Genomic DNA, 24,818 nt, shown 5'->3' on the forward strand with positions numbered 1-24,818 from the left:
CACACACCGAGTGTGGTATTTCATTTTACAATGCTCCAAAACTATTCTCATTATGAGAGCTTATCTGCAGCACAGCCACGGAATCCTAAGCTGCTCTTTGAAGTTCTGCCTCATCCAATCGTATCGTGGGATTTAGAGGGTCAAGGGTCATATTTTTAACATAATCAGAATATGTTGCTAAGTAACAGTATTGTGCTGCATTTAAAGATTAAAATACTGTCGAATTCATGAGGACTAAATTAGGTAGATACAGATGTTCGTGGGCGTGCAGATATCTCTGTACTGTGTATACATACATGCAGACATCTGTGCAGATATCTCTGCACAGATGTCTGCATGTATGTATACACAGTACAAACACACACACCACATTAATACTTTGTCATATATTCATACACCATCTGGGCCCCTTTCCCAGGCCCACCGCCTCACTAATTTACACCTTTCTGACATGCAGATTAACCTATTGCTTTATCTTTCTCCAACAGTTAATCTGACAACTCCAAGTAGTATGCAACAAGTAAATACTGCCACTGCTTTATCAAGCAAACTATTTTTGTCGTTTTCTGTGTACAAGTGTGTGCAGCTGCATGATGATTTTCTTGACATTTACACCTGACTATCATATTTCCCCCTTCTCTGTGACAGATGGCTTTTTATGCTGCTTTTACGTGACTATTTTGAAGGATTTCTACCATCTGACTCAATTTAAAAAATACCCTTTACAACTTTTCACACAAACAACAGATGCTTTATCTCATAAGGGCATTAACTTAGATTCCAGATATATTAACCATCATAAAATACATTGGAATAATGTATCAAGAGCTGATTAAGAACTGATATAGAAATTTGCTGTCCCACCCCAGGGTAGACAAATTTATATCCCCACAGTGTGAGTAATGCACTCCTACCTTGCCTGCAAGCCATCCCAGGTGTCGTATCTCTTTGCTGCCAGCAACTCCTGCTCTGGCTGTGTTTTGGATAACCTCTTGCAGCACCCGCTGTAGCAAGGTGGATCATTTTTAAGGTACATAGTTCAATATGCATAACTTAACATTCAAAGACATTTCCAGAGGCTCACTTATATCTACTGAAATATCAAGTGCTGAGAAACACTGGTGTAATATTTCACGTAGAAGACAGACCTGTGCCAGTGCTGATGTGACAGAGTGCATGGCGGAGAACCACGACAGGGCAGATGGTTGGTCTGGGCAACGCAGCACCACAGTGTGCCTGACATCAGGAGAGTGTAGCTCTAGTTGTCTACAGGGGAAGATAAGAAAAGTTAAATAGGTTGAACTTCTCTGTTATCATCCTGAAGCGAGTGCTAAAACCTTGAGAGTGAAGAATCTTGAAAATATATTTGTTAGCCTTACCACAAAACTCCAATTTATTCTGGACTTATAGTTTTAGGACTCAAATATTACCTTTTCAGGTTTGCGCTTTAACATATGCCCCCTTTCTTATGTGCTTAATCACAGCAACTCGGTCAGAACAATGAAATAAATGGCATGGAAATTTTTGTTTATTCAACATGCATTGCATTCTCTGTGGGAGACCAGCGCCGTCTCTCTCCAAATTTCCATATCTAATCTGCTTACATGAAATGTGAGTCTTTCTGGCCTTGGTTAAAAAACCAAACACATGCCTTTCAATCTCTCTGAATGGCTCTTTGATTGTGTGCTCAGTGAATATGAATTTTAAAAAGGCACATGTGTCTGCCTACAGTGCATAAAGTGGTGCACTGTTGTTTTATAGGGCAGCAAAGCAAGTATACAGCTCCACGACGTAAACCAGTATGCTATAGATAAATGACCTGACCACTTTAGAGGAAGGAAATAATAAGAGTAACAGTGGACACAGAAAACTATTAAATATTCTTGACTCAAAGATTTAAACGAAGCGACATTGTAGCAACTGTACAGTGTATATTTCACATTGTGTTTGGGCCGTGTTTGAAGTATGCACAGTCTACAATGTTTATCACGTGATTTTCAAGGATTGAAAATGCACAAATAAGGTAAATGAAGCTCAAGTAAGAACGGTGTCTGCTTGTGTACGCTTTGGTAATATCCATTTAATAACAACCTTTAAAATACGACAGAAAATACAGAGAAAAAATTTGCTGTGGCACAGTGGACTAAAACTCCACACTAAGGGCGGTTTCAACATGACAAAAATGCTTTCTTTGCAGCTTTCTTTTATCACACAGACGGAGAACCTGAAAAAATCCCCAGTGGATATGATTAATTTGCTCTTCTATCAAAACGTAGGCGAGACCATCTACAGCAGATAAGCTCCAGGTGTTAATCTGAACTAAAAATAGAATCGGTGCTTGTAAAAAGGCAAGTTGATAAAGGGCATCCTGGAGGAGAGGAGCTAGAAGGGCTGAATTCCGGGGCTAGAAGTGCATTTTGTAGAGAAAGTTTTTTGGTGTGCTATTTGCTTTGGCAAAAACTTTGACAACCTAAGTTATCTGTCCCTTGATTGCATGACGCAGGAATGGGGAACATAGGGAGGACTAGCAACGAAGCCCATCTCACACACAAACAGCACAAGTGGATCGTTGGGTTCTCGCTACAATTTTGTAGGGTCTTTAACTTTTAACTCGGCATCTTAAGATGTTTTCATGTAAATTGGCTCTATAGAAATAAAACTGAGATGAGCTGAAAAGGCTACTGCTCTGAATGCATGGCGTTACATAAGTGTGCTCCTGCATGAAAGAAGTTAAATCTCTCATTTGATCAAAGGGTAGTTGTCCTCATGGGATTATCAATAGATTTAGCAAATATGTATTCAAGGTCTCTTCCATCATGCAGATGTGATCCAAGGATAGACTGTATGGATGTAGACACTGAGATGTCGTTCAGTGATTTTTTAAGCCTTGTTGTGAAACCCTGACTTGAGAATTTTAGCTATCTGTCTTATTATCGGTATTATAATTACTATTAACCTGTCTTCACTTAAAAGTAAACGTCATTACTTTCTCTCCTTCTCCTGTCATGTTGTCCCCTTCTTTATTAACCCACTCCTTCTGAATTATCACTCCTGCTCATCACTGTCCCATCTTTCCTCAAATGCCAATCTTCTGAATCTTCTCCTAGGCTTAAACACAGTTTAAACAGCATCTGCTGAAATGAAGAGAAAAACCTCAGATAGATGAACATTGCACTGAGTAAAGTAAAAGAAGATAAAACAGGCTTATCTATCACTTAATATAAAGCCATTTTATCACCCCCGAATCCTTAAAATGAAAAAAAGAGTTTAATCTCACTCTGCAATCTTTAACTTCTGTTTATTATATCAGAACAGCCAAACTCTGTGAAACATCTAACTTTCGGGACAAATATGAACACCTCGTCAATCTTTTGCGGCTTAAAAACAACAATCTGCATTTCAACTTGGGCGTCCTTCTGTTTAAACATTTACCAAGGTAAGGCTGGAAGTCAAGAAAGGAAAGAACTTTCTTGAGAGAAAACAGGTTAGTCAAGATAAATTTTGCTAAGGACTTTGTTATGTGGTTTGATAAAGCTTAAGGGCAGATTCATAGACACAGATAGCGTTATCTGTGTAAAGCTTAAGCTGCCTATGTCACTAGATGAGATATTGATCCCAGATACTCACAAATAAAGTCAGCAAAGTTCAAGTCTGTCATGGTTTTTTTGTTTTGTTTTTTTTTTTTTTTTTTGGGGGGGGGGGGGGGGGTGTAATAATAAACTTCATATTAATGAACTTTAACCACAAGTTGTGTTGTTGTTGTTGTTGTTGTGTAAAACACTCATATATGAGAAGACAAGATGATTGTCCCATGTGGATATAGCAGAATACCACTGAGCACATACCCCAAGGCCAGGTCCATGCTAATTAACTGCACCTTTTTTGTACTATTAGAGTCCTTCAGTCAGGCCTACTTTAGTCAAAAGAAAATAATTATTTCCAGTGGCAGTTTATGTCTGTGAGTAGGGAGCCTCCCTGGACCTCCTTCCTATCCTTTTACAAGGATATGTGGGAAGCAAAAAAGGACTCCTGACTCCTGGCACAGAAGAGAGAAGGAATCCACATTGACACAACACTGATTAGATCGCACAGAGCATGAGAAGGAGGAGCTGGGGTCAATGTTGGTTCCAAAGTGGCTTGCAGATGCAGCAGCAGTAGCCAAGCTAAATCAACTTTACAGCCCTTCATATTTGAGATTTGCCAATTAGATGTACGGAGACGCAAATAACTGGGACCCTAGACTCGGAGAGGGAAGGGTCGTGCCATGTGACAGGACAGCACTTTCTCCACAAATGTCACCTGTCTTTCCAGGGTTGAATCCCGGACCGAGTGACAAGATCCACAGTCTTCGGGCTTAGCCAATGCTCTACTAGCGTGGACAATCTGCAGGTACATGTGGAATGTTTTGTGCTGATCCTTGTCTTGCAAAGAGAAACCGCACCCTTTAAGACAGTGACAAACAGAAGATTTCTGCTTTGCTTGCTTCGGTTTATTAATCATAACCAAACAAAGCAGAAACGCTACACAAGAAGATGTGAAATTAGTACCCTGCGGGCAGTGTACATACCAGGTAAGCATTGCAGACTAAAACACACAGGAGCTAAATTAAGCTAACTTCAAGCCGGCTAACAACCGTGCTAATTAGCTGTAGCAAGCTAGTATGACTGCAGAATAATTACATGACTCTGAATGTAATTCTTTCTTTAGCTTAAATACCGGAATAACAAGTTGAGTATTGCTTTGCAGACTGTCCCAACTAACATTATGCTCATTAACAGCCACTGATATAAATAAGAATCTTAAGTGACTCTGCTTTATTTTAGTACCTTGGGAAATACACACTTAGGCTGTGTCATATCATACCATCCCTGCTTATATCAGTATAAATGTTTATGTCATATAAAATTGTAATATTGCGAAATCAATGACATGTTGATGTCTTGCCTTTACATTTCCTAGCACAACAACACAAGCCCAAGCATGCTTGAGAGCAAGAACAGCATTGTAGACTCCAATAACAATTTAAGAGCTACCTTAATAAATTAAGTGGTTTGCCTAAAAGATGTCAGACCTTAACGCACAGTACTTTGCAAAATATGCAAGAAAACGGTTCCTTCTAAAGGTGGAAACAACCAATTTGTTCCACCACTTCGGGCAAAAACATGCTGTCGAATGCAACTAGGGTACAAAGGCATGTGAGGAGGAGATGCTAACAGAAGGTAATGTGTAACACAACCCTAAACAAATGATTCCACCAAGCATGCAACTAGCACTCGCTAGTTACAGCTCATATTACAGGAAGAGCAAACAGTGGATGGAAATTACTGCTGTGATTACATAATGGTAAAGAGAACTTAAGCAACTGGTTAAAAAGCAGAAGACTTCTAAGAAGACTTGAAAGGTTAAGTATTTGATTTATGCTGACACCTTGTGCCAGAGAATTCACAAATTAAATTATGTATTGATTCATCAATGACAGCAATTTATTTGAAAGTAACAATATCTTTTATTTATACCCTTTGTCTGCACTAGCCCAGTCTGGTCCTGTCTGCAAGCTGCAATCAATGCTAAAACAATAATCATCATTTGTTTTCCTACATTGTCAAACAGTAAATTTCTTTGAAAAACATGATTTGGGGCTATAATCGTCTGCTGCTATACACGCTTCTTTGTGTTCTTTCAGCGTGACAAGGAAACAACATGGCTAAGTTAAAAGCGGCATATTGTAAACTTTACAACATCCTGTAGGAATTTAGAGGTACAAACTTCTTTGTAGTTTACAGGAAGCAGACAAAAGTTAAATCTTTCAAATTAAATGAATATTTTTGAAATGAAGTTATTTTCTTTGATACTTATAAAAACAATGCTAATCATAATGAAGGTAAGTATCAAGCAGCCTTGCGTGTTGCCTTTATGCTTAATGTGGTACGAAATGCCTCAACAACTCAAACACCTGCAGCTGCAAGTGCAATGAAAAACTAACACTTCAAACTGAGAAAAAGTCAAACGAAACCAAATCTAAGCCGAACAATCTAAACACAGCTTCCACGATAAGCTGATACTGCAAAAGTTTAAAAAGTACATCGTGTTTCCAGCTGACAGAGAACCACATATTCTATCCACAGATGGTGTTTTTACTTTTCATTCTATTTTTATTAGATTTGTTTATTTTTACTGACTGATTATTTAGTAGATTTATAATGTTAAAGTGTTGTTGTAGCGTTCCCATAAAGACAGTTGCGACTTGGCTTTGATGTTTCCTTCATCATCTCAAGCTTTCAAGTGTGAGCTTCCATTTTCTCCCAGAATCATACATATGGAGAGGGAGGCAGGACTAGACGAGGCACAGAATGATAGGAAAACACTGACAACTGTTTTGAGGGCAAAAAGAAAAATATCAAGAGAGTGACAAGGATGGGAGGACAATAAAGACAGAAAATTGATTCAGATGGCAGAATACAAAGAGAGATGATGATAGAAAAGAAAGGTAGAGGAAACCAAGCAGACGAAAACACAAACAAGTATGAAAAACAGACATGAGAGAGAGCAAAGTATAAACAAGTAGGGAAGCAACACAGAAAGTGAGGCAGAGAGAAAGACAGCTAGGGCATAAAGCACACAAACTCTGATATCAAACGTGTTTAGAAAAGGAGAGTGAATCACTCTTATCTTCCCCCATGCTGTTTGAGTGGGCCATTGTCAAATTACCAACCAATTAGCTTGATGACAGCCCCTAACAGACCACCCCCCACTAACTGAGAATTAGCTAGGCAATACTTCAAAAGGTTTGTCTTTAAGGAAAACTGAAAATGGATTTTAAAAACCCGCTACTGAGTAATCCCCACAGGATAGCTGAAGAAGGCTGCAGACATTTCTGTACACTCAATGTGACATGCAGGAGCAGAAAACTAGTTAACCTTTAATTAACTAAAGTAACCAACGATCTTTTCTTTGTTTCTGTTAATTTCAATTTTATTTATACAGAGCCAAATCACAACAACAGTTGCCTCAAGGCGCTGTATTGTAAGGTGAAATCCCTACCATAATACAAAGTAAACAGAAAATCCCAACAATCATATGACCCCCTTTGAGCAAGCGCTTTGGCAACAGTGGGAAGGAAAAACTCCCTTTTAACAGGAAGAAACCTCCAGCAGAACCAGGCTCGTGGAGGGGCAGCCACCTGCCACGACCGGTTGTGGTGGACAGGACAAAAGACATGCAGTGGAAGAGAGCCAGAGATTAATAATAACTAATGATTAAATGCAGAGAGGTGTATAAATACATAGTGAGTGGAAAAGATGACTAAAGAAGAAACACTCAATACATCACGGGAATCCCCCAGCAGCCCAGACCTCTTGCTGTGTAACTTTGGGAGGAGACATAGACATAGAACTAGAAACGTTTTCTAGTAACAAAGCCTGAAAGCTATGTCTGACTACACTCACATGACAGACTTATACCCAACATATCTGTGTTGCAAAAAAGACGACAACAAACAGAAAAAACTGCACACAAAAAATTGTTCCAGTGACCCACAAACATAATATGAGCATCTTTTCAAGACAAACCTGGTGAACTATGAGCGCAAGAAAAAAAGATACATTGTGTCCACAATGGAGTTTTGTTTCACTCACCACTAAATACAGAATTAAGATGTGAAAAAGCACTGCAGGCCCAGTGACATGTTACAGTTTTAATAACAGTTTTGATTCAAGATCATATGACTCAGCCCAAGGTGGAACTATGTGTGTGGTTAATGTATGAACCTGAAGTCATTAAACAAGCATTTAAAAAAGCCCGAGAATCTGCTCGACCAGTCCATCCAGTGTGTGTGTGTGTGTGTGTGTGTGTGTGTGTGTGTGTGTGTGTGTGTGTGTGTGTGTGTTTGTTTGTTTGTTTGTTTGTTTGTTTGTTTGTTTGTGTGTTTGTGTGTGTGTGTGTGTTAGTGTGTCTTCGCTACCTGTTCTCAGGGTCTGGTGTGGTCATGGCTCGGGTTACATAACACATCTTCAGTGGTATGCACCTCCTGTCACCGTTCAGAGACAAGGAGTGCTGAATCGTAGGACTTGGAGTTTCAGGTGAGGAGGTGACGGGAGGGCTGCTGAGACGAGGGGACTCGGGAGGAGGCGTCTCCCAGCCGATCTCTGACACGGGAGAGCCCTTTTTGACATATGGTGTGGCCTCACGCATATACTTGACTGGAGAGGAATAGAAGAAATACATTTTTAGTACACACAAAGCAATGATAACAATAAAAATTGAGCCACATGTTGAGATTGCAAATTATTTGTCATCACTTTTGGCCATCTTCATAATTTTCTGTAGATAAAATGGTTCATATTTATATGCTATAGTGACGCCTATTTGTCTTTGCACACTCTAAACAGTATAAATGATTTATAAAACCCTTAATTCGTATAAATATATATACTTTTACAAAAATACATATTAAAATGAAAAAAGGCTACATGTATAACAACGAGGCTGTTCTTTTGCTGGCAGGGTTGTAACCTCATTTAATACAAAGGCCAATTAAAATCCCAACACGTTTGACCTTACAGCCTTGCAGATACTCATAATGTAAAATCCATATGTGCTTCAGCAGCAATTAACAAACCTTGTTGTTTTGAAGGTAGTCTGTATCTGTCATGACGCAGAGGAAGGAAGTGGGGACACCACAAATGTTCACATGCACAGCCAACATTGAAACTGTTTTACTTATAATACCACTGAAGTGTTTGTTAAGCACAGACTTTCACGGGGCGGCAGCAGAAAAGCAATTTTCAGCAACATATCTGTGCATTAATGATGCTTGTCAGAGACCCAGGAGGGTGTACAGATTACAGAAACTTGCCTCTGATAGTAATAAAACTTAGGACCACAAGTCTTTTTCATGTCCGCATCATGCAGTGGCGGTTAAATAGATCGATTACAGCCTCAGACCTGCTGCGTCACGCCCTCACCATATATTTCCTGTGTGTAGTTTTACAATCATCTGTCCAATACGTTTTTGTTCACCCGTTAAAATCAGAAGGAGGAGAATCAAATCAGTTACTTTGCACATGTGCTCTGGAGTGCACGATAGAAGGCCACTTCAGATGCTCCCTCACTAGAATATTCAGTGTCCACTGAATAATGTCATCTCTAAAGACGACTATTGTCCACAGAGTGTTCTGATAAAGCAATACACGTTTTGCTCCACAGACAGCAGGAAGCTCAGTGGAAAAACAGTGATACATGTTCCTGTAATAATTAAGTGGCCCTCTGCGCTGCCACTTGATAACAGCAAATGTCAACATGCCATTTAACTGCGGTGGTTGTTGTCAACAAAATCAAGTGCCTCTTCAGCTCTCAATTTGTTGAAACGTATTGATTTGCCCCATCGTCCCTGCTGCTGCTGGCAGCACTGGCACCACTGAGTCACTTCAAGATCCACGGCCGACGCCGCTGGGCTATCTGAGAAACGCCAAATCCAGGAAAACACACAGCTTTACTTGTACGAGTCATACTGATACTCATTTTAAATTCCACATGTCCTCCTCTTTGAGAGGAGGAGAAAAGAAGGCTGAACACATGTTACAGTGAAAGACAGAAATAGGGAGTCGGAGATAAAGTGGGTGCACAGATTGCTTTCTATGTCCTGAATACTCTAAATCCTTATTATGGCCTGGATGTCTAATTGGCATATCTCGCAGTACAGCTGCATATAATTGGCATATGGCTGGTGGCATTTGTAATCCAGCATGTGAACTATTCTTGGTAGAAGCACTATTGAGCACTACGGGATGGTATAACAAGCCTAACCTCCAACCTGTAAATTAGGGATGATAGGCTCATAACACAGAGGCACATAACACAGAGGAGAAGACAGGGATGATGTAAGAGTGTCCTCAATGGACGTACAGATACGATGTGATCTAATTGCACAGTAGAATAACCCACACCGTCAGATCAGATTAAAACAGCTTGAAGAAAAAAAAAAAAAAGGTTGATACTTTTGTTGAAATCAAAGGACCGAATAGATCAAATCCAGCGCAGTCAAATAAGGACAACCACTTCTGCTTTGTGTTAAGTGTATTAACTCGAAGGATATTAATAAAAAAGGGAAGAAGTAAAAGTCTGAAAGACTGAGACTGACTTTTGTGATTAGACAGCAGCACAGAGACCGTCTGCCTCATACTTTGTTCTGCAAACATCACAAAGCTGCAGCAGAACATCAAATTCGTGACTTGTGGCATTTTGCTGAGCATCTTAGTACAGCCATTCCTGCACTGTGAGGATGCATTTCGCTCCCTCTGCATTCCTTTAAAAGTCAGTTTGAAAGTTTAGACTTGGTATTTGGGCTCAGGCTAAAAAAACAAAACACATATATAATCACACCTTTCTAATGGGCCTACCCACAGCACTGTGCCTAAATCATACCTCCTTAAAAAATAACTGTGAAAGCATGTACACCACACAGAAACCACAAGGCCTGCGGTTGATCAGCTAGGCGTCTTTTGCTCTGTGTCAGTTTCTGACGCTGGTAGAGAACGTGACTGTAAAGACAGCACGAAGCAAGATGAATCCATCTGATGATTTTCAGACACAAACATGTAGCACAATCCTAACAACTTACCCGTTAATTTCACACCATACACAAAACTTTTATTATTATCTACCCAAACAGCTGATACCCTGGTTACAAATTTACAGTCCACTCTCTGAGCAGAAAAAAAAGACATGCCACCCATCTACTGTAAAAACATAATGTTTAGTTGATGATTTGCTTGCAGTTAACATTTACAAAGAATCCCCATTCCTAGAAATAGAGCTCTAAGTGTTTCCAGTGGAGGGGAAAATAAAAAGGGGTACAGTCCGTGCAGTCATTACACTGTAAGTGTGTACATCTGTGTGCATTCCCTTGGGTCGTGTTTCTATCCCATTACAGCCCCAGCTCTGTGCAATAACCTCAATAGCTGGAGAAGAGCTTGAAAAGGATAGGGCTCATACTACTGGAGCCATTATTTGAGAGGAGTCTATGAGCCGGTTTGCTGTTACATAAGTCAAACTAAAGAGATTCAAACGAGAGGCTACACTTCCCATCTACTTGATTTTATTTTCCACTTTCCAGCTCATCCTTGCTCACCCATGTGCAGATAAATCTTTTTTTATTATTATTAGTAGTAGTAGTGGTATGATTACCATTCTCCGAGGTATTTTGCAGTTACAGCAGTCATTGATGCAGATGCCTCAATGCATCAAAACAGCTGTTCGACCCACCAGTGGAGTCATTGACTTCTTTTGATGATTCAAACGCTCTTCGCTTAATAGAAACTGTACACGATCCATTACTTACACATTTTTACAGCTGATGCACTCAATTTCTTCTTGACTGTTAGACCTTCACAATGAATACACAACGACAAACACACACTCTTCAGTCCGTCCCAACCCTCTTGACAAACACACACTTTCTGGTCTATAACATTAAGTGTAATTACTGTAGCTGTCTCGTCTCTTTTTTTTATTTAATGGTCTTTAACGGTACTTAATGGGGTTTGAAGTCATTGCATTTACTACTATATGCTTCAAATGTACTTTTTGTTTTGTGAGAAAGTGCACCAAAGGAGAGAAAAAAACACTCATTAAAGCTGCGGAAGTGAAAGTAGACTGGTAAAAGCTGGAAAGAGGCCAAACCAGACTAAAGAGGTAGAAAAAAAAGAGACGCTCCTCTGACTGTAGAATTAGGCCTTTTCCTCTTGTACCTGGATACTACAGCAGCACAAAAGGCCCTTACAAATCCACCCTCGGGGCACCTTTTTGTAAGATGTTGGCCAATATTTCAAAGATTCCAATACTACCTTAACAGCAGGTTAAAGAAACGTGAAATGTGCATAGGTATGCTTACTCACTGACCATGAACTGACACCAAGTTCAACACTTTTCTAATCAACTTTCCGAAGAGCATATTTATATAAAAGACACCTGAAAGGCATTTGCTAAAATGTCACATTTTAAAATACCGCCGATGATGTTACAACACAAGAGATCTGGTACTAACAGATTAAAGAGTACTTCTATATGTAATACTGAACTTAATGATTTAGTTATCGTGCTGTAAATATGAGTTAACCTGTGGAGATAGGTTAATTGATTAATCTAAATTGCCCATAGGTGTGAATGCGGGAGTGAATGTGAGCGCGAATGGTTGTTTGTCTCTGTGTGTTAGCCCTGCGACAGACTGGCGACCTGTCCAGGATGTACCCCGCCTCTCGCCCTATGACAGCTGGGATAGGCTCCAGCGCCCCCCGCGACCCTGAAAAGGATAAGCAAAAGCGAATGGATCGATGTAAATATGATATTTACTGCAGGAGTGAGGGAATTAGGCATAGTGTAGTCTGAGTGATGCACAGTAGAGAGTACGAAAGAAATAAGAAAGAGAAAGGAGCACAAAAGGAGCGCTCGAAGACTTATTTGCCAAAAAAAAAAAAAATGCAAATGAGCAGGTGCAAATGCAGAGGATGTGGACACCACAGTGTGTGTTCGGGACACAAGAAACTTGCATTGAAATTACATTAAACATTAACCTGAATGTTAAAGATAACAAACCTACACCCATTTAGCAGATATTATTATCAAAAATTTGAATTTACCTATAAAGCACTTCCCCTGAATTATGACAGCTAGCAAGTTTAAAAAAAAACAAAAAAACAAAGCTTCAGAGGATGAAAGTGTGAGCAGGAGGATCCAGAACACAGTCACTTTGTGGGGTTGCAAGTTTTGCATCAAAAAGTGTGATCTTTGCAAACTCTTTTAGCTCAGATTCATGCATGCAGCTATCAAGTAAGGAGTGCAGTGAGTATTCAGCTTATTATTCTATAAAGGAAAACTGGTTAGCAATTCTAGGCTGACCGTGTCTATAACATTGAGATGATGGAAGCTGTAGAAAACAAGAGAAATATGGTCACAGTTTAACTTCCATGCTTGAAGCGTAAAAACTAATATAAATAACAGCTTCAAAATAGTGCCAGGTCACTGGTATACCTGTTGTAATCTCATGCATGCTTTCACTTTTCAAATACCCCATTACTGCTGTGTTTAGACAAAAGACTTTGGCTTTTTAAGAGGATTAAACGTATTACTGGGAGTTCTGTAGAGAGTACTGAAAGGACTACACTGACAATCCACAACTACCTCCCTTCAACAGCGCAAACAATAAAGCACATAATAACTTGTGAAACCCCGACAACTTGTGTGGTAATGTTAACCAGCCATTCAGCGTGACCAAGAACTGGGCTTTCAGTTTGGTCTTGGCTCAGGAATCACCTCCACACACACAGACAGTGAATCAGCTGAGGCTGAAAGATGCTCTTCCAGATGACACATTTTGTGCCATGACGTTTGGAAGAAGAAGACGACGACTCGGTGTGATTAAGGCCTCACTTTCCAGCTCTGAAGTGGAAACAGTGCAAATGACTTATATGCAGACTATGTCTTAAAACAGCAACACACGATTCCTCAGATCCTGTTTTCACAGTGGTAGACAATGATTTTGAAGACACTAAGACAATGATAAAAAATAAGTAAATGCATTTAAACTGGAAGTTAAACAACTTTTTACTAATTTACAGATACTTGTTCATCTAAGGCAGGAGTCGACAATCTTTACTATCAGAAAAGCAATTTTTGAGACACTTTCTATAAAACATGTTAACATGTCTCACTTTAAAGCACTGTAGATATGAAGCAACGCAGGTAAGTATGAGTCCCATCTGTTTTGGTGTCATTTAGTCAAATTTAACCTCCTAGGACCTGGTGTCCACATATGTGGACATCACATTTTAGGTTATTTAGACCAAAATACTAAATCTTGCTCTACAATTGCCTGGTATCCACTTACCAGGACATTATAATGCTGCTGTTCTATCAAAATTTTAAATGAATATCCTCATATGTGGTTCTCATTTTCCTTACGAACAGAAATTAGGTAAAAAAAATAAAAATAAATCTGGTACTTCTTTGTTTTTACATTCATCAAGTCCCAATCAGCCCAAATATCAAAGAGAAATAAAAATGCATGATGTGGAAAAGTTCGGGTCTTAGGAGGAGTTTAGATTGACAATGAATAAAATACAATCCCAATAAGATCCCATTAGCTTAAAAATTTAATTTAATTTTGAACAAACTCCAGCCAGAGCACACCAATACACCGACAGTGTTGGGAGTGAAAGCAAAGTTAAAACAAGTTTGTTCACAGGCTGTTAAATTGCAGGTTTTTCTCTGCAGCATTTATTTTGGGGGGGATTTGGAATCCATAGGTAGGGGGACTCAAAAATAGTCACACGGGCTAGACATATGTATAGGATACACATCCTGCTCTGTCACTTCAACCCTTTTGCTGTCCTTCACTGCATTCATGAATCTTCTCTGTTGTCTTCCTCTTTTCCTCCATTGTACGATATACGCACTCTCTCTCTTCTACGCATGTCTAATCTATTTCAAGTAGTTTCACTACTACCAATTAAGAATAACTTGAAGCAATATTTGATAAAATATTAAAATAATACAATAAACAACCGTTAATTAGTATCGTATTACTGTTCATACAATTTTTTTTGATCCACTAGAGAGCTGCATGAGGCTCAGGAGCCAAATGTTTGAAACGCCCACTGCCACCGCATAGCAGTGGTCAAAGTGCAGGATTTCCCCTTAAACTGTTCTAATACTCACATAAACAGTACAACAACTCTAAAGAGAGCCTTTATCTAAAAATCGACAAATATTGTTTGCCGGTAAATTAACTTTCCATTACTCACTAAAGCGAAACATATGACAAATATTTAATTAACAGGAATCTTTCAATTAGAACTATATTCTACATTTTCCCCCATTTCCACAAATGGCAATACAAACAACTAGACCTACTAAAAACCAAAACCACAGACTGAACAGATGGTGGGTTTGACAAAAGCCTACTGCCTCATACGTTCAACAGAAGTCTGCGGTGCTGCATGATTAATAGACTCTAACGTGTCATTTTTGGTCACTCCTTTAAAAATCCTAATGTAAGGACTAAATTGATGTGCTTCTTCTCCACTATAATAAAAAAATCTGTTTTGTCCTCACCATCACAAGGAAACTAGGCTAAAATAAACATAATGCACATAAACACAATGATTACACCTGGAGAAGAAAAGTTTGTGTTTTTTCCAAACAGAGCCAGCCGGAAAAACAGATGAGTGTCAGCGCCGGGTCGCTGCTTTTGTTTTATCTCTATAAAACACTCACACAGGAGAGGAATGAATGATTCAATCTATTATCTCCACCGCCACAACCACAAGTACAACGCCACAGTTGCTGTTATTATCATCACAGTCATCCGCTCTGAGTCAGCCTCCACAAGCTGTATTGAAGGAGATAATATTTTCTCTAATGACATAAACAGTCAGCTGGTAGACACGCTGACTCGCGCTCTTCTCTTTCCACACACACTCAGCAATATATCGACTCTCACTGGTCTAGACAACAACGCTGATGATTTAAATTGATGGCACGCACGAATGCACACAAGCAGACAGATGCTCATTCAGACACACACGCGCACGCTGCATCACACTGCTGACAGCAGCACGCACGCACGCACACACACTTCCAGATGTCAGGTGATGACAGCTTTGGCTTGTTAAAGGCTCAACAGGAGAGCTTACAGGACACCGACTCATTTCCCGTGGCTGAAGTGAAGTGTGGCAGGTGTTCCATTGTTTTCTGACTTTTTATTCTTAACATGCTTCCAATGGGAAGGTTGCCTATATTTGTTTGCATGCACTCAGCTGCGTGCAATGGTTCTGTTAGTAAATATACTATTAATTAAAATACAAAAAAAATACTACCAATTAAACTTGTTAAATAGGAGTTGTGTGTCTTTATGGTGCCCTTGTGTAACCCATTATCTGCATTTCTTTAGATAATAATGTTTTTGTAGGGTGAACAGTTGGTCCTCAACTTAAGAAAACAAACTTTTTATTTGTGCTGCATTCATTTAACACATCGTGCAAGTACCGTGTTTAACAATAAGTTTAAATTGGGTACCATAAGTTTTCTCCACAGACTGTATTTAAAAGATGAACAAAAGGAAGGAACAAATCAAGGGGAGTACCAGAGGACACTGCGTACCTCTGTGGTAGTGGCGTATTAATCATAAAGTAGCCATAGCCTCAACCATACCCTGCTTTACTGTTTGTTTTACTCACAAAGAGGTAGTTTGTTCGCAGAGTACAAACAGATTCAACTAACAAAATATTGATGAATCCTGGGTTTGTGCACATGCACTGCGGATTTCTATGCAAGCTGACTTATTTTGCAACCAGTGCCACTGGTTGCAAAATAAGTCAGCACATGATTCAGGGGGAAAACAGAAGTGAAATGTGTGAATCAAACAGCGGGGCAGCCACTTTCTAAATTAAGATCTGCACCTATTTGCATAGGACTTGTTTTGATCTGACGAAAATTCACTGATCCGTTTTAATCAGGAACTGCATTTTTCAACAAAGCACTCTGAATAAATACTAAGCATTATTTGCTCAAGTGCAGAATATAAATATTGCGCTTGCCAGACTAGAATTTATGCTTCTCCAAACAAGGTAATTTAAAAACACATTAATCTCGATGTTGATGACCAGTTGTATATAAACGACTGATCTAAAGGGAAGATTTTCCCCAAACTGTCCCAATTTAGTAGAAACTGACCTGTCTCTCTACATACACTTGTGTTTTTTAGACTGAGGTTTTGCCCACTGCACTGCAGTGGGTAATAAGACTTGTTAGAGAAGATGTAAACGTTCCTTATAAGCTACTTGAAATGCTCAGCCTGGTGGATAAACTGAAGCCAGACACTGGATGATGCTACAAAGATGAATTGAGGAATCACTGTAGCTGCAGGGACACTACTGATATGTTAGGCAAGCTTTATGATGAAATACACAGTTTAATGTTACCTGCTAGTTCAAGTCAAAATGACTGCTCTGTTAGCCATGTAGTCAGGTGTTGATTAATATCAGGTTAAAGCTGTTAAAGGGTGAACAGGAAATGCATCAGGATAAAGGAGTTTATATTTATTACATCAAGATCTCCCATTAAAAAAAGACAAAACCTAAAAAAAGAAATACCACAAAGACAAATCAGAGGATAAAAATTAAGGAGCGAACAGAACAATTATTCTAAGACTCTTTATACCTCTAGTAATTACAGTTGTGGTCAGAAGTTTACATACACTCATCACATACGTGTAATTTTTGGCTTTTAATGACTTCTTTGAACTATTTTTCCAGGTTGGAATGATTATATAACATGTATCTTTAATGACTTTAAAAACATGAATTGGGTGCACAACGTTGAATTTATGACGTGTAAATGGACTGGTTTGCTTGCATGGACCAAGCTTTAAAGCCAGTTCTGAAATGTTCAATAGGGTTGGGGTCGCTTTATCCTTTCCAAAAAACAGTTTTGATGTGTGTTTGGAATCTTTGTCCTATGGGAACACCCAGTTGTGTCCACGTTTCAACCATCTAGCTGCTAATTTAAGGTGAAGCTTAAGAGTTTCACCTTAAATTATTTATTATTTCACTAAATGTGCAGTAACAGCAGCAAAAACAGTGCATGATGCTACCAACACCATGCACGACAGCTTGTACAGTATTCTTAGATTACTGTACAAGCTAAATGTACAAGCATAGCTCTTGTCATTGAGGCCAAACAGCTCAATATTAGTTTCCTCTGATCATAAAAATATTGATTTTGATTTTCCCATGATGATATGAACTGTGACAGTGATAGTGTAAAATTTGTTTCACTTGTGGACAGTGCAACTGGTGTCCCAGCAGCTCACAGTTCATGGCAGGCTGGTTGGTTCCTGGGTTTTCTCCTCTCATCGGAGGCTGACAGTTTGGGTCTTCTTCCAGACCTCTACAATTCTCCTTCTTAGATCTTCACCCAGTTTCTTGGTCTTTTGCACTGTTCTGAGTATTGGTCAGTCCAATGAGCGCTGGTTGTAGTCAACCATGATCACAAACAAGAAATGAATAAGCCTTGTCAAGTTAGACGACCTTCAGCACCACTAATTAAAAGATTTAAGTATATGTAAATATACATTCATGCCCACGATGAGTGGATGGAAGCTTCTGAGAATTGTTTAACTGTTATTACGTAATTTTTAAACATCTTAAAGTGTTGGCAGCTTCTAAAATAGTCAAGTTAATAGAACATCCTATTGCTCTGAGGTCAGTGAAAAATGTTATTTATAATGGCACTTTTATAGTCTTGCTGATCCCTTAAGACACTTTTACACTACAAGCCACACTAAGCCCTTCCCACAGACATTCATACAGCACTTTATCACACACATGCACACAATAACACCAGTGGATGCATTGTGGAGCAATTTGGGGTTAAGTATCCTGCCATAGGACACTTTGATATATAGATCAGAGGAACCAGGTATCGCACCAGCAACCTAGTTACATAATTACTCCAATTTACATCTTAGCTGTAATCTGACATCAGGAGTAATATATTTATCCTTAATTTTCACTTGATCACATGAATACTTAAATTAATACATATATGTCTTAAAATAAATAATCTTTTTTCCCCACCTACCATCTATTATAGGGTTAAACTATTCTGTTATATTTACAGAGACGAGTGAATTGACGTGTTTTTCTCCAAAATAATTCTTCTCATCTCTTTTCATCTTAAGCATCTTAAGCTGAGGCATGAGTCAACTTTAACACCCACATGATTGGACTGAAGTGTCAATCATCACTGCATAAAAACATTTTAAAAAGAAAACATAAGAAAGAAAACAAAAAACACAGTACAGGGACCATAAAATTCTTATTGTAGTTAACGCTGAGAGGTAAAAGGGTTCACATCCGTGATGTTGCCACACAGGGTATTTCAGAGGTTTTCTATAGAGCCCTGATGATGTGAGAGGAGGCAGATTAAGACCTATGTTTGCTGACGGAGGGCACGGGAGAATCCCTCAGCGTCATGTAAGGGCTCAGTGCACTTCAAGCAAACTGTCTGACAAAATGTGACATCCGATCACATCTAAAAAAAAGTGTGTTGGGGAAGAGTCAAGTGAAGGGAGGTTTATTTAGAAAGCACATTTACAGCAGTAGACAAATAAATAACGCAAGACGGAAAAAACAAACACTTGCCATCCAGCACCCCACTGGTTCAAATCTGTGGAAGGACTCTGTGTCTGTTTGCTGTCTTTATCTGTACAACATGAATCATTCAAACGGGTAAACAGTGTTCCCTCAAAGGCATTCATGGTATTCCACTCAGTGTTGTTAAAGTGAACAGAAAAAGAAGCTTGTGAACATGAACCCTGCCTTCTTTCTCACCTCTGCACACCTGTCCATTAGCTCTTTTGCAGAAGACATTTTGATGTGTTGCACTGGCGCAAGTAAAGGTGTAAACAATAAAAATAATGAATGGTAAATTCCATGTAGCCGCCCCCGTTTCAGGGCCCTGGTATTTCTCATGCTCATGCAGCTATAATTACATATAGGATTATTTTTCTTATGCTTTGCTTTTCTTGCTGTGACATGTCAAAATGTCTTCTGTGAACACAGCGCGCTACAAACCAAAACTCTGGCCTTTATCACGGTGACCTGCCGCAGGTGGGTATTTAAAGGTGACCAATTAAACTGTGTTCTAAGCTGATCTCGTTTGCAAACAATCTTGAGTGCAAACATCCAGCTGCACTGCGCAGCACAAGGCAGACACTCCAAGTTTAAAGTGTAAAATTAGCGTAAAATTTGTTTCACTTGTGGACAGTGCAACTGGTGTTTCAGCAGCTTGCAGCTCATGGCAGGTTTGGTGGTTCCTGGGTTTTCTCCTCTCATCTGAGGCTGACAGTTTGGGTCTTCTTCCAGACCTTGGCAAAGTGGTGACAGATCTGAAACTTGTATTTACATACAACTGCTTGAAGTTTTTAAATGTCTCCAAGAAACCTTCCAATCTACAATTCTCCTTCTTAGACCTTCACTCAGTTTCTTGGACGTTACCACTGTTCTGAGTACTGCTCAGTCCAATGAGCGCTGTCAAAAAGAGACCAGTAGTTGTAATCATGATCACAAACAAGAAATAATAGGCCTTGGCCTTGTCAAATTACCGATAACAGTGACAGATTAGTGTTCTAAGTGAACCTCATCTGCAAACAATCTTGAGTGCAAACATCCAGCTGCACTACACAGCACAAAGCAGACACTCCAAAAATAAAATTCTGTGGCACAAACTTCGACAATCATCTCTAAAAGTGCCATTTGTTGATCAGTCCTTCAACAGACCACCATAACATCACCGGTTGCAGTTGCTAGGAGTTTTGTGGTGCAGAGCCTTTACTGATCTCTTTATAGAGATTCCCATTTGGTTTGTCTGACTGCATACTGAGCAAAGAACAGAGCCTACCAAGAGTCTCTGAGGACTCTTTAACTAAAGCAGGAGGCTCTCTGACATCAGGGCTTGAACCATTGTTCTCAGTGGGTCAAACTGCTGCCCTCTCACAGCTGTGTGAAGCGGAGGGAAGTAGCTGCTGCCTATTTTCAGCCAAATCCGTCCTTCGTAATGAGTTTCCAAGATGCCTTGTTGGTGCTTTAGTAAAGGATACACAGATTACAAACATCCACGTACAAATCTTTTTGCACATTTGCAGACAAATTGCACCAGCACACTCTATTCCCACGGGACAGGTACGATCTCCTAAAAGACACATCAGATGTTTCGTCTTGATCTCTTTCCTCATACGATACAGTCTGCCTCTCTCAAATCTTTTCAAGGTGGCTCCCACTCAAGAATAAAATAAAATGGTGCTGATATTTAGGTTTGACATATCACTATTCATTCGATTTTACTTTACATTTGACTAATTGATGCCATTTTGCCGTGCAACACCTTCATGTGTTACCCAATTTCTCACGTGCAAATTATCTCTCTTAAGTAGCAGTTACTGTGAAAATACGAACCCTCACAGTAATCTTTATTTCAGCCTCTTTAAACCTCTTGTTAACCGTCCTTCTGTTTCAGTCTCTCATCCACTCAGTCTCCCATTAAATGCTCTTATACCCCTCATTTTTCTCTCTCTTCACTTTCCTCTGCTCCAAACTCCTCTGCCCTTCTTTCAGATTGTGATACAGTTTTCAGCTGGGACCAGCATGTCCCCATGAGGAGGGTGATCACCGTGTTTGTGTATCTGAGATGAGAGAGAGTCGTGTGCACGTGTGTATGGGAGAGAGAGAGAGAGAGTAACACTTTGTTCTCATTGTCTTGGGTCCAAGAGTCCTCTTAGGGACTGGAATTAAAGAACTGAGAAGTAGGCACTTATGTGCAACAGTTTCCTGTATGAAGGAATGTGTGTGCGTGTATGTGTGTGTGTGTGTGTGTGTGTGTGTGTGTGTGTAGTAAAATGGTCTTCACCTTTCTCAGTGTGGCTACCCACAGCCTAATCTTGATCTACATCTTGATCTTTTAGCTGAAAGCAACTGTAAAAAAAAAATGAACAGGCTGCACATTTGAGGAAGCAAAAAAGGCCAGAGGAAGGGAAAAGAAATGAGTTTGATGTTGCATGATTGTCCCATGGCACATCTAGTTGCATAATACCTATTTCCTTAATCTCAATTATTCTTTTCTGCAAAAGGCAATCAGGCTGTAACCTGTTTCCAAATTATGTAATGAAACAGCACCAAACGCCAGTGTTGTTCAAGACCAAAGTGACTGCAATCTAATTTGATATAAACAGGGTGAATTAATATCGGCTGCTGGAATAATATTTACTTTCCCGGGTATAACAACCAGCACCTCTCTTCTTTAATGGAAAATAAATTACATCCTACAGCAGAGGTCAAAGTGGAAGCAGTGTTTTTCCCGGTTCTTTTCTTTTTTCCTGCACATTCTATTGATGTAACAAGTGAGTGACAAGTGATTGTAATTAACTGGAAAGTAGAAAATAAAAAAATGTGTCTAATGGACATGATCGAGAAACCTAAGTCTAAAAAGGCAACCATGTGGAGCCAGAGGTTCTTCCGACATTACAGGTGTCATTCAGTGAAGGAGCACTGCTCTCCTCACGTCTTTGAGTGAGTCTATGGGCATCCCAAAAATATTACGCAACATTTGAGAAACTGACACACAAACTGATGTGGGATATGTTACCGTCGGGGTACGCTTTTCACTCTTTCACTAAATAAAATCTGTACTTGCACAAACACTCTCAGGGGCTTCCAAAAAACAACCCGTAACCTAGTCAATCAATAAAAGGTTCCCCGACCTCTACCTCTCTTTCAGGTGTTCCTCTAATCCTTTTATCCTCTCACATGCCTCCTCTCCAGTATGCCTTACCTTCCAGAGTCACCTCTTTCCCGGCTCGTTTCAGCGCCTGCACAGCCTCGTCGTGGGTCGCGTCCCGCAGGTTCATACCGTTCACGGACAGGATCGCGTCCCCCACATACAGAGACTGGGTCTGGTCCGCAGCGAGCCCCTTGAATATTTTACTTATGAGGATGGGCATCTTATTCTCCTTCCCTCCTTTGATGCTAATCCCGAGTCCCCCGACTTCCTGCTTGGTCACCTTGACGCACCGCTTTTTGTTGGCGATCGCTTCGGGTACCCGCTCCGGGAGGTCCGTGAACGCGGTGCGCACAGTTTGGGGGCCATTGTTGGAGTTGGTATTACTGTTGTCATGGTAAGATCCGTTGGTAACGCCGTTAGAGTTGACATTGTCATCGACACTCTCGTTAACGTTGCTCTCACAGCTTAACGTGAGCGCTTCCTCGTTCAAGTTGACCAAAACTTTGTGCCACTGCTCTCGCACCAAAACCTCCACAAATCCACTTTTTTGCACTCCAGAGCCAATCGGAACTCCAGTCGCTACTACCACCGCCATCTTTGGAGCATTTCTGTAAAAAATCACATGTGATTTAGTTCCCAGCGCGCTCGCAAGTTCCACCCTATCTCCCTCACGCCCGGGCTGGACTTTGCCCCCTCTGAAGTTTTCTGCAGGACTTATATCGAGCGTCCCGTCCGACCAGCCCGAGCTCTTTCAGCGCAAACTCCCCCTCCGCTCTGCCTGCCCAAGATCCTATCTGCTGGGTGGAGTTTTCCTCCCCCCGCCGTCAGCCGATCCCATCTCCAGATCCCGCTTGTACAAAATGTGTACATCATTTGCCAACTTCTTGTAAAACACGCTAACCAGTGCAGAGGTAAACAAGATTAGGCAAAAATCCACTTCTCATCTATTCCAGCTAATTCAGAACCGGCAAGACTACCATGATGTGTGCCTACACTACTGTCATGTTAGAGTGGGCTTTACGAATCTTTTACACTGGCAGGAAAAGAAAATGTAATTTGTGGAGTAGAATATTTTTTGTTTTGTGCGCTCTTGGGTAAGATGGAACGGAAGTCACGGAAAATTTGCATTTTTTCCACGGCGGTAGATTTCTAAAGACATATTTAAATAATATTAATAAGAAGAAGAATCATATATATGACTAGAACTAATTTCTAGTCTTCCAAGTGTCTAGTGGGTTCCAGTCTTCTACGATAGCCCGTTTTTCCGTGGGTGAGGTGAGAAGGTTTTACGCGCGTACAGGAATGCGCCTGTGCGGGTTTTGTTGTTTCGAAGAACGAAAGAAGAGAGGGAGCACGTTTTTCTCTGAAACTCTGTCAAGGAAGGCCTCCCTCTAAGGCTTTGCTTTGTCTACTATTATTCCAAAGGACGTCCTTACGCCCTGTCAATCACACACGATCCAGAAAGCTGAAAAAAAAAGTCAGTCAGCTCAGACCTTGAGAGCGCAGCTGGAGATGTCAGCATAGTGACCGGAGCATCGCTGGTCAGGCGGACCTTTCTTCACAGGCTCAACCTCTGTGTTCAAGTCTAGTGAGTGACTGACAGTGAGGCTGAGACAAAATCAGTTTCATCTCATCACCGGCTCCTGACTGCATGTCAGTAAAAGCTGGAATATTGAGAACAAGAAAATGTTTAATGTAAACGTCTTTAGCTCCGCAGCTGTCTGGCTGTGGATATTACTCACAGCTGCTCAAGTGCTGAAGTAGACCACAGTGTCACACTAAACTATTAGAAATGTTGCTACGACACCTACCGGTGACGCCTTTAAATAAATACTAGAGCTTCTTTAGCGATTTAGTGAATGTATGACTTGGCCGCAGACTGCTAATGTAGAGTATTTTACCTCGGTTTTGTGCCATATGTGCACAACTAGTTTGTGTTTAGGATTAAGTTAAAACGTGTCATTAAAAGTTGTTCAGTTATGGAAATATGTAGGAATGCTGTGCAGTGTGGGAGACAAGCTTCCCTACGAGCCTGCCCTAAAAACCATGTCAGATCATTACTACTGAGCTGCACTAAAGACACGATTAACTTGTTTATTGTGAGCAAGAGACTGCAACAGAAATACAAAGAATATTTTTAGTTTAATGAGGTGTAGGAGCTACAAGCGATTTTTACTTTTATATGGAAATGAGCTGACACGTGAAATGTACAATCTTTGTTGTGATAATGACCTTCAAAACAAACAAAGAAACAGAGTGGGAGAGAGTGCTATCTTTTTAAAGGTGATGGTACTTAGAGGTGTTAATAAATCTTTTTTATGTCCCTCCTCACCCGGCGACTTGATTGCACATTTTATTTTCAGTGCATCAGAGAGCAGCTGCACAGAGGTGTGGTTACACACAAACACACATGCTCTGTGTTGTGGGTCTGTGAACTGGCTTTCTGGCAATAATTAAGAGGGGGAAGCAGTCAGATGAAGACTTAC

The 24,818-nt window shown here is 40.1% G+C and overlaps 1 protein-coding gene across 1 annotated transcript in view; it reads right to left on the reverse strand.

Moving 5' to 3' along the window:
• sntb1 (syntrophin, basic 1) overlaps window positions 1-23,847 on the reverse strand; it is a 35,491-nt gene extending 11,644 nt beyond the window's left edge. The window contains exons 1-4 of the mRNA XM_085178759.1: window positions 22,384-23,847; window positions 7,961-8,198; window positions 1,149-1,266; window positions 915-1,004 (exon numbers count right to left, since the gene is read on the reverse strand). Of these exons, the coding sequence (XP_085034885.1) occupies window positions 915-1,004; window positions 1,149-1,266; window positions 7,961-8,198; window positions 22,384-22,927 (990 nt within the window). The 5' untranslated portion in view covers window positions 22,928-23,847. The remainder of the gene's footprint in view (window positions 1-914; window positions 1,005-1,148; window positions 1,267-7,960; window positions 8,199-22,383) is intronic.
• Between the last annotated feature and the right edge of the window lie 971 nt (window positions 23,848-24,818).

Source organism: Neolamprologus multifasciatus, chromosome 11 (assembly GCF_963576455.1).
Source record: "Neolamprologus multifasciatus chromosome 11, fNeoMul1.2, whole genome shotgun sequence".
In the NCBI taxonomy this organism is placed as follows: Eukaryota; Metazoa; Chordata; class Actinopteri; order Cichliformes; family Cichlidae; genus Neolamprologus; species Neolamprologus multifasciatus.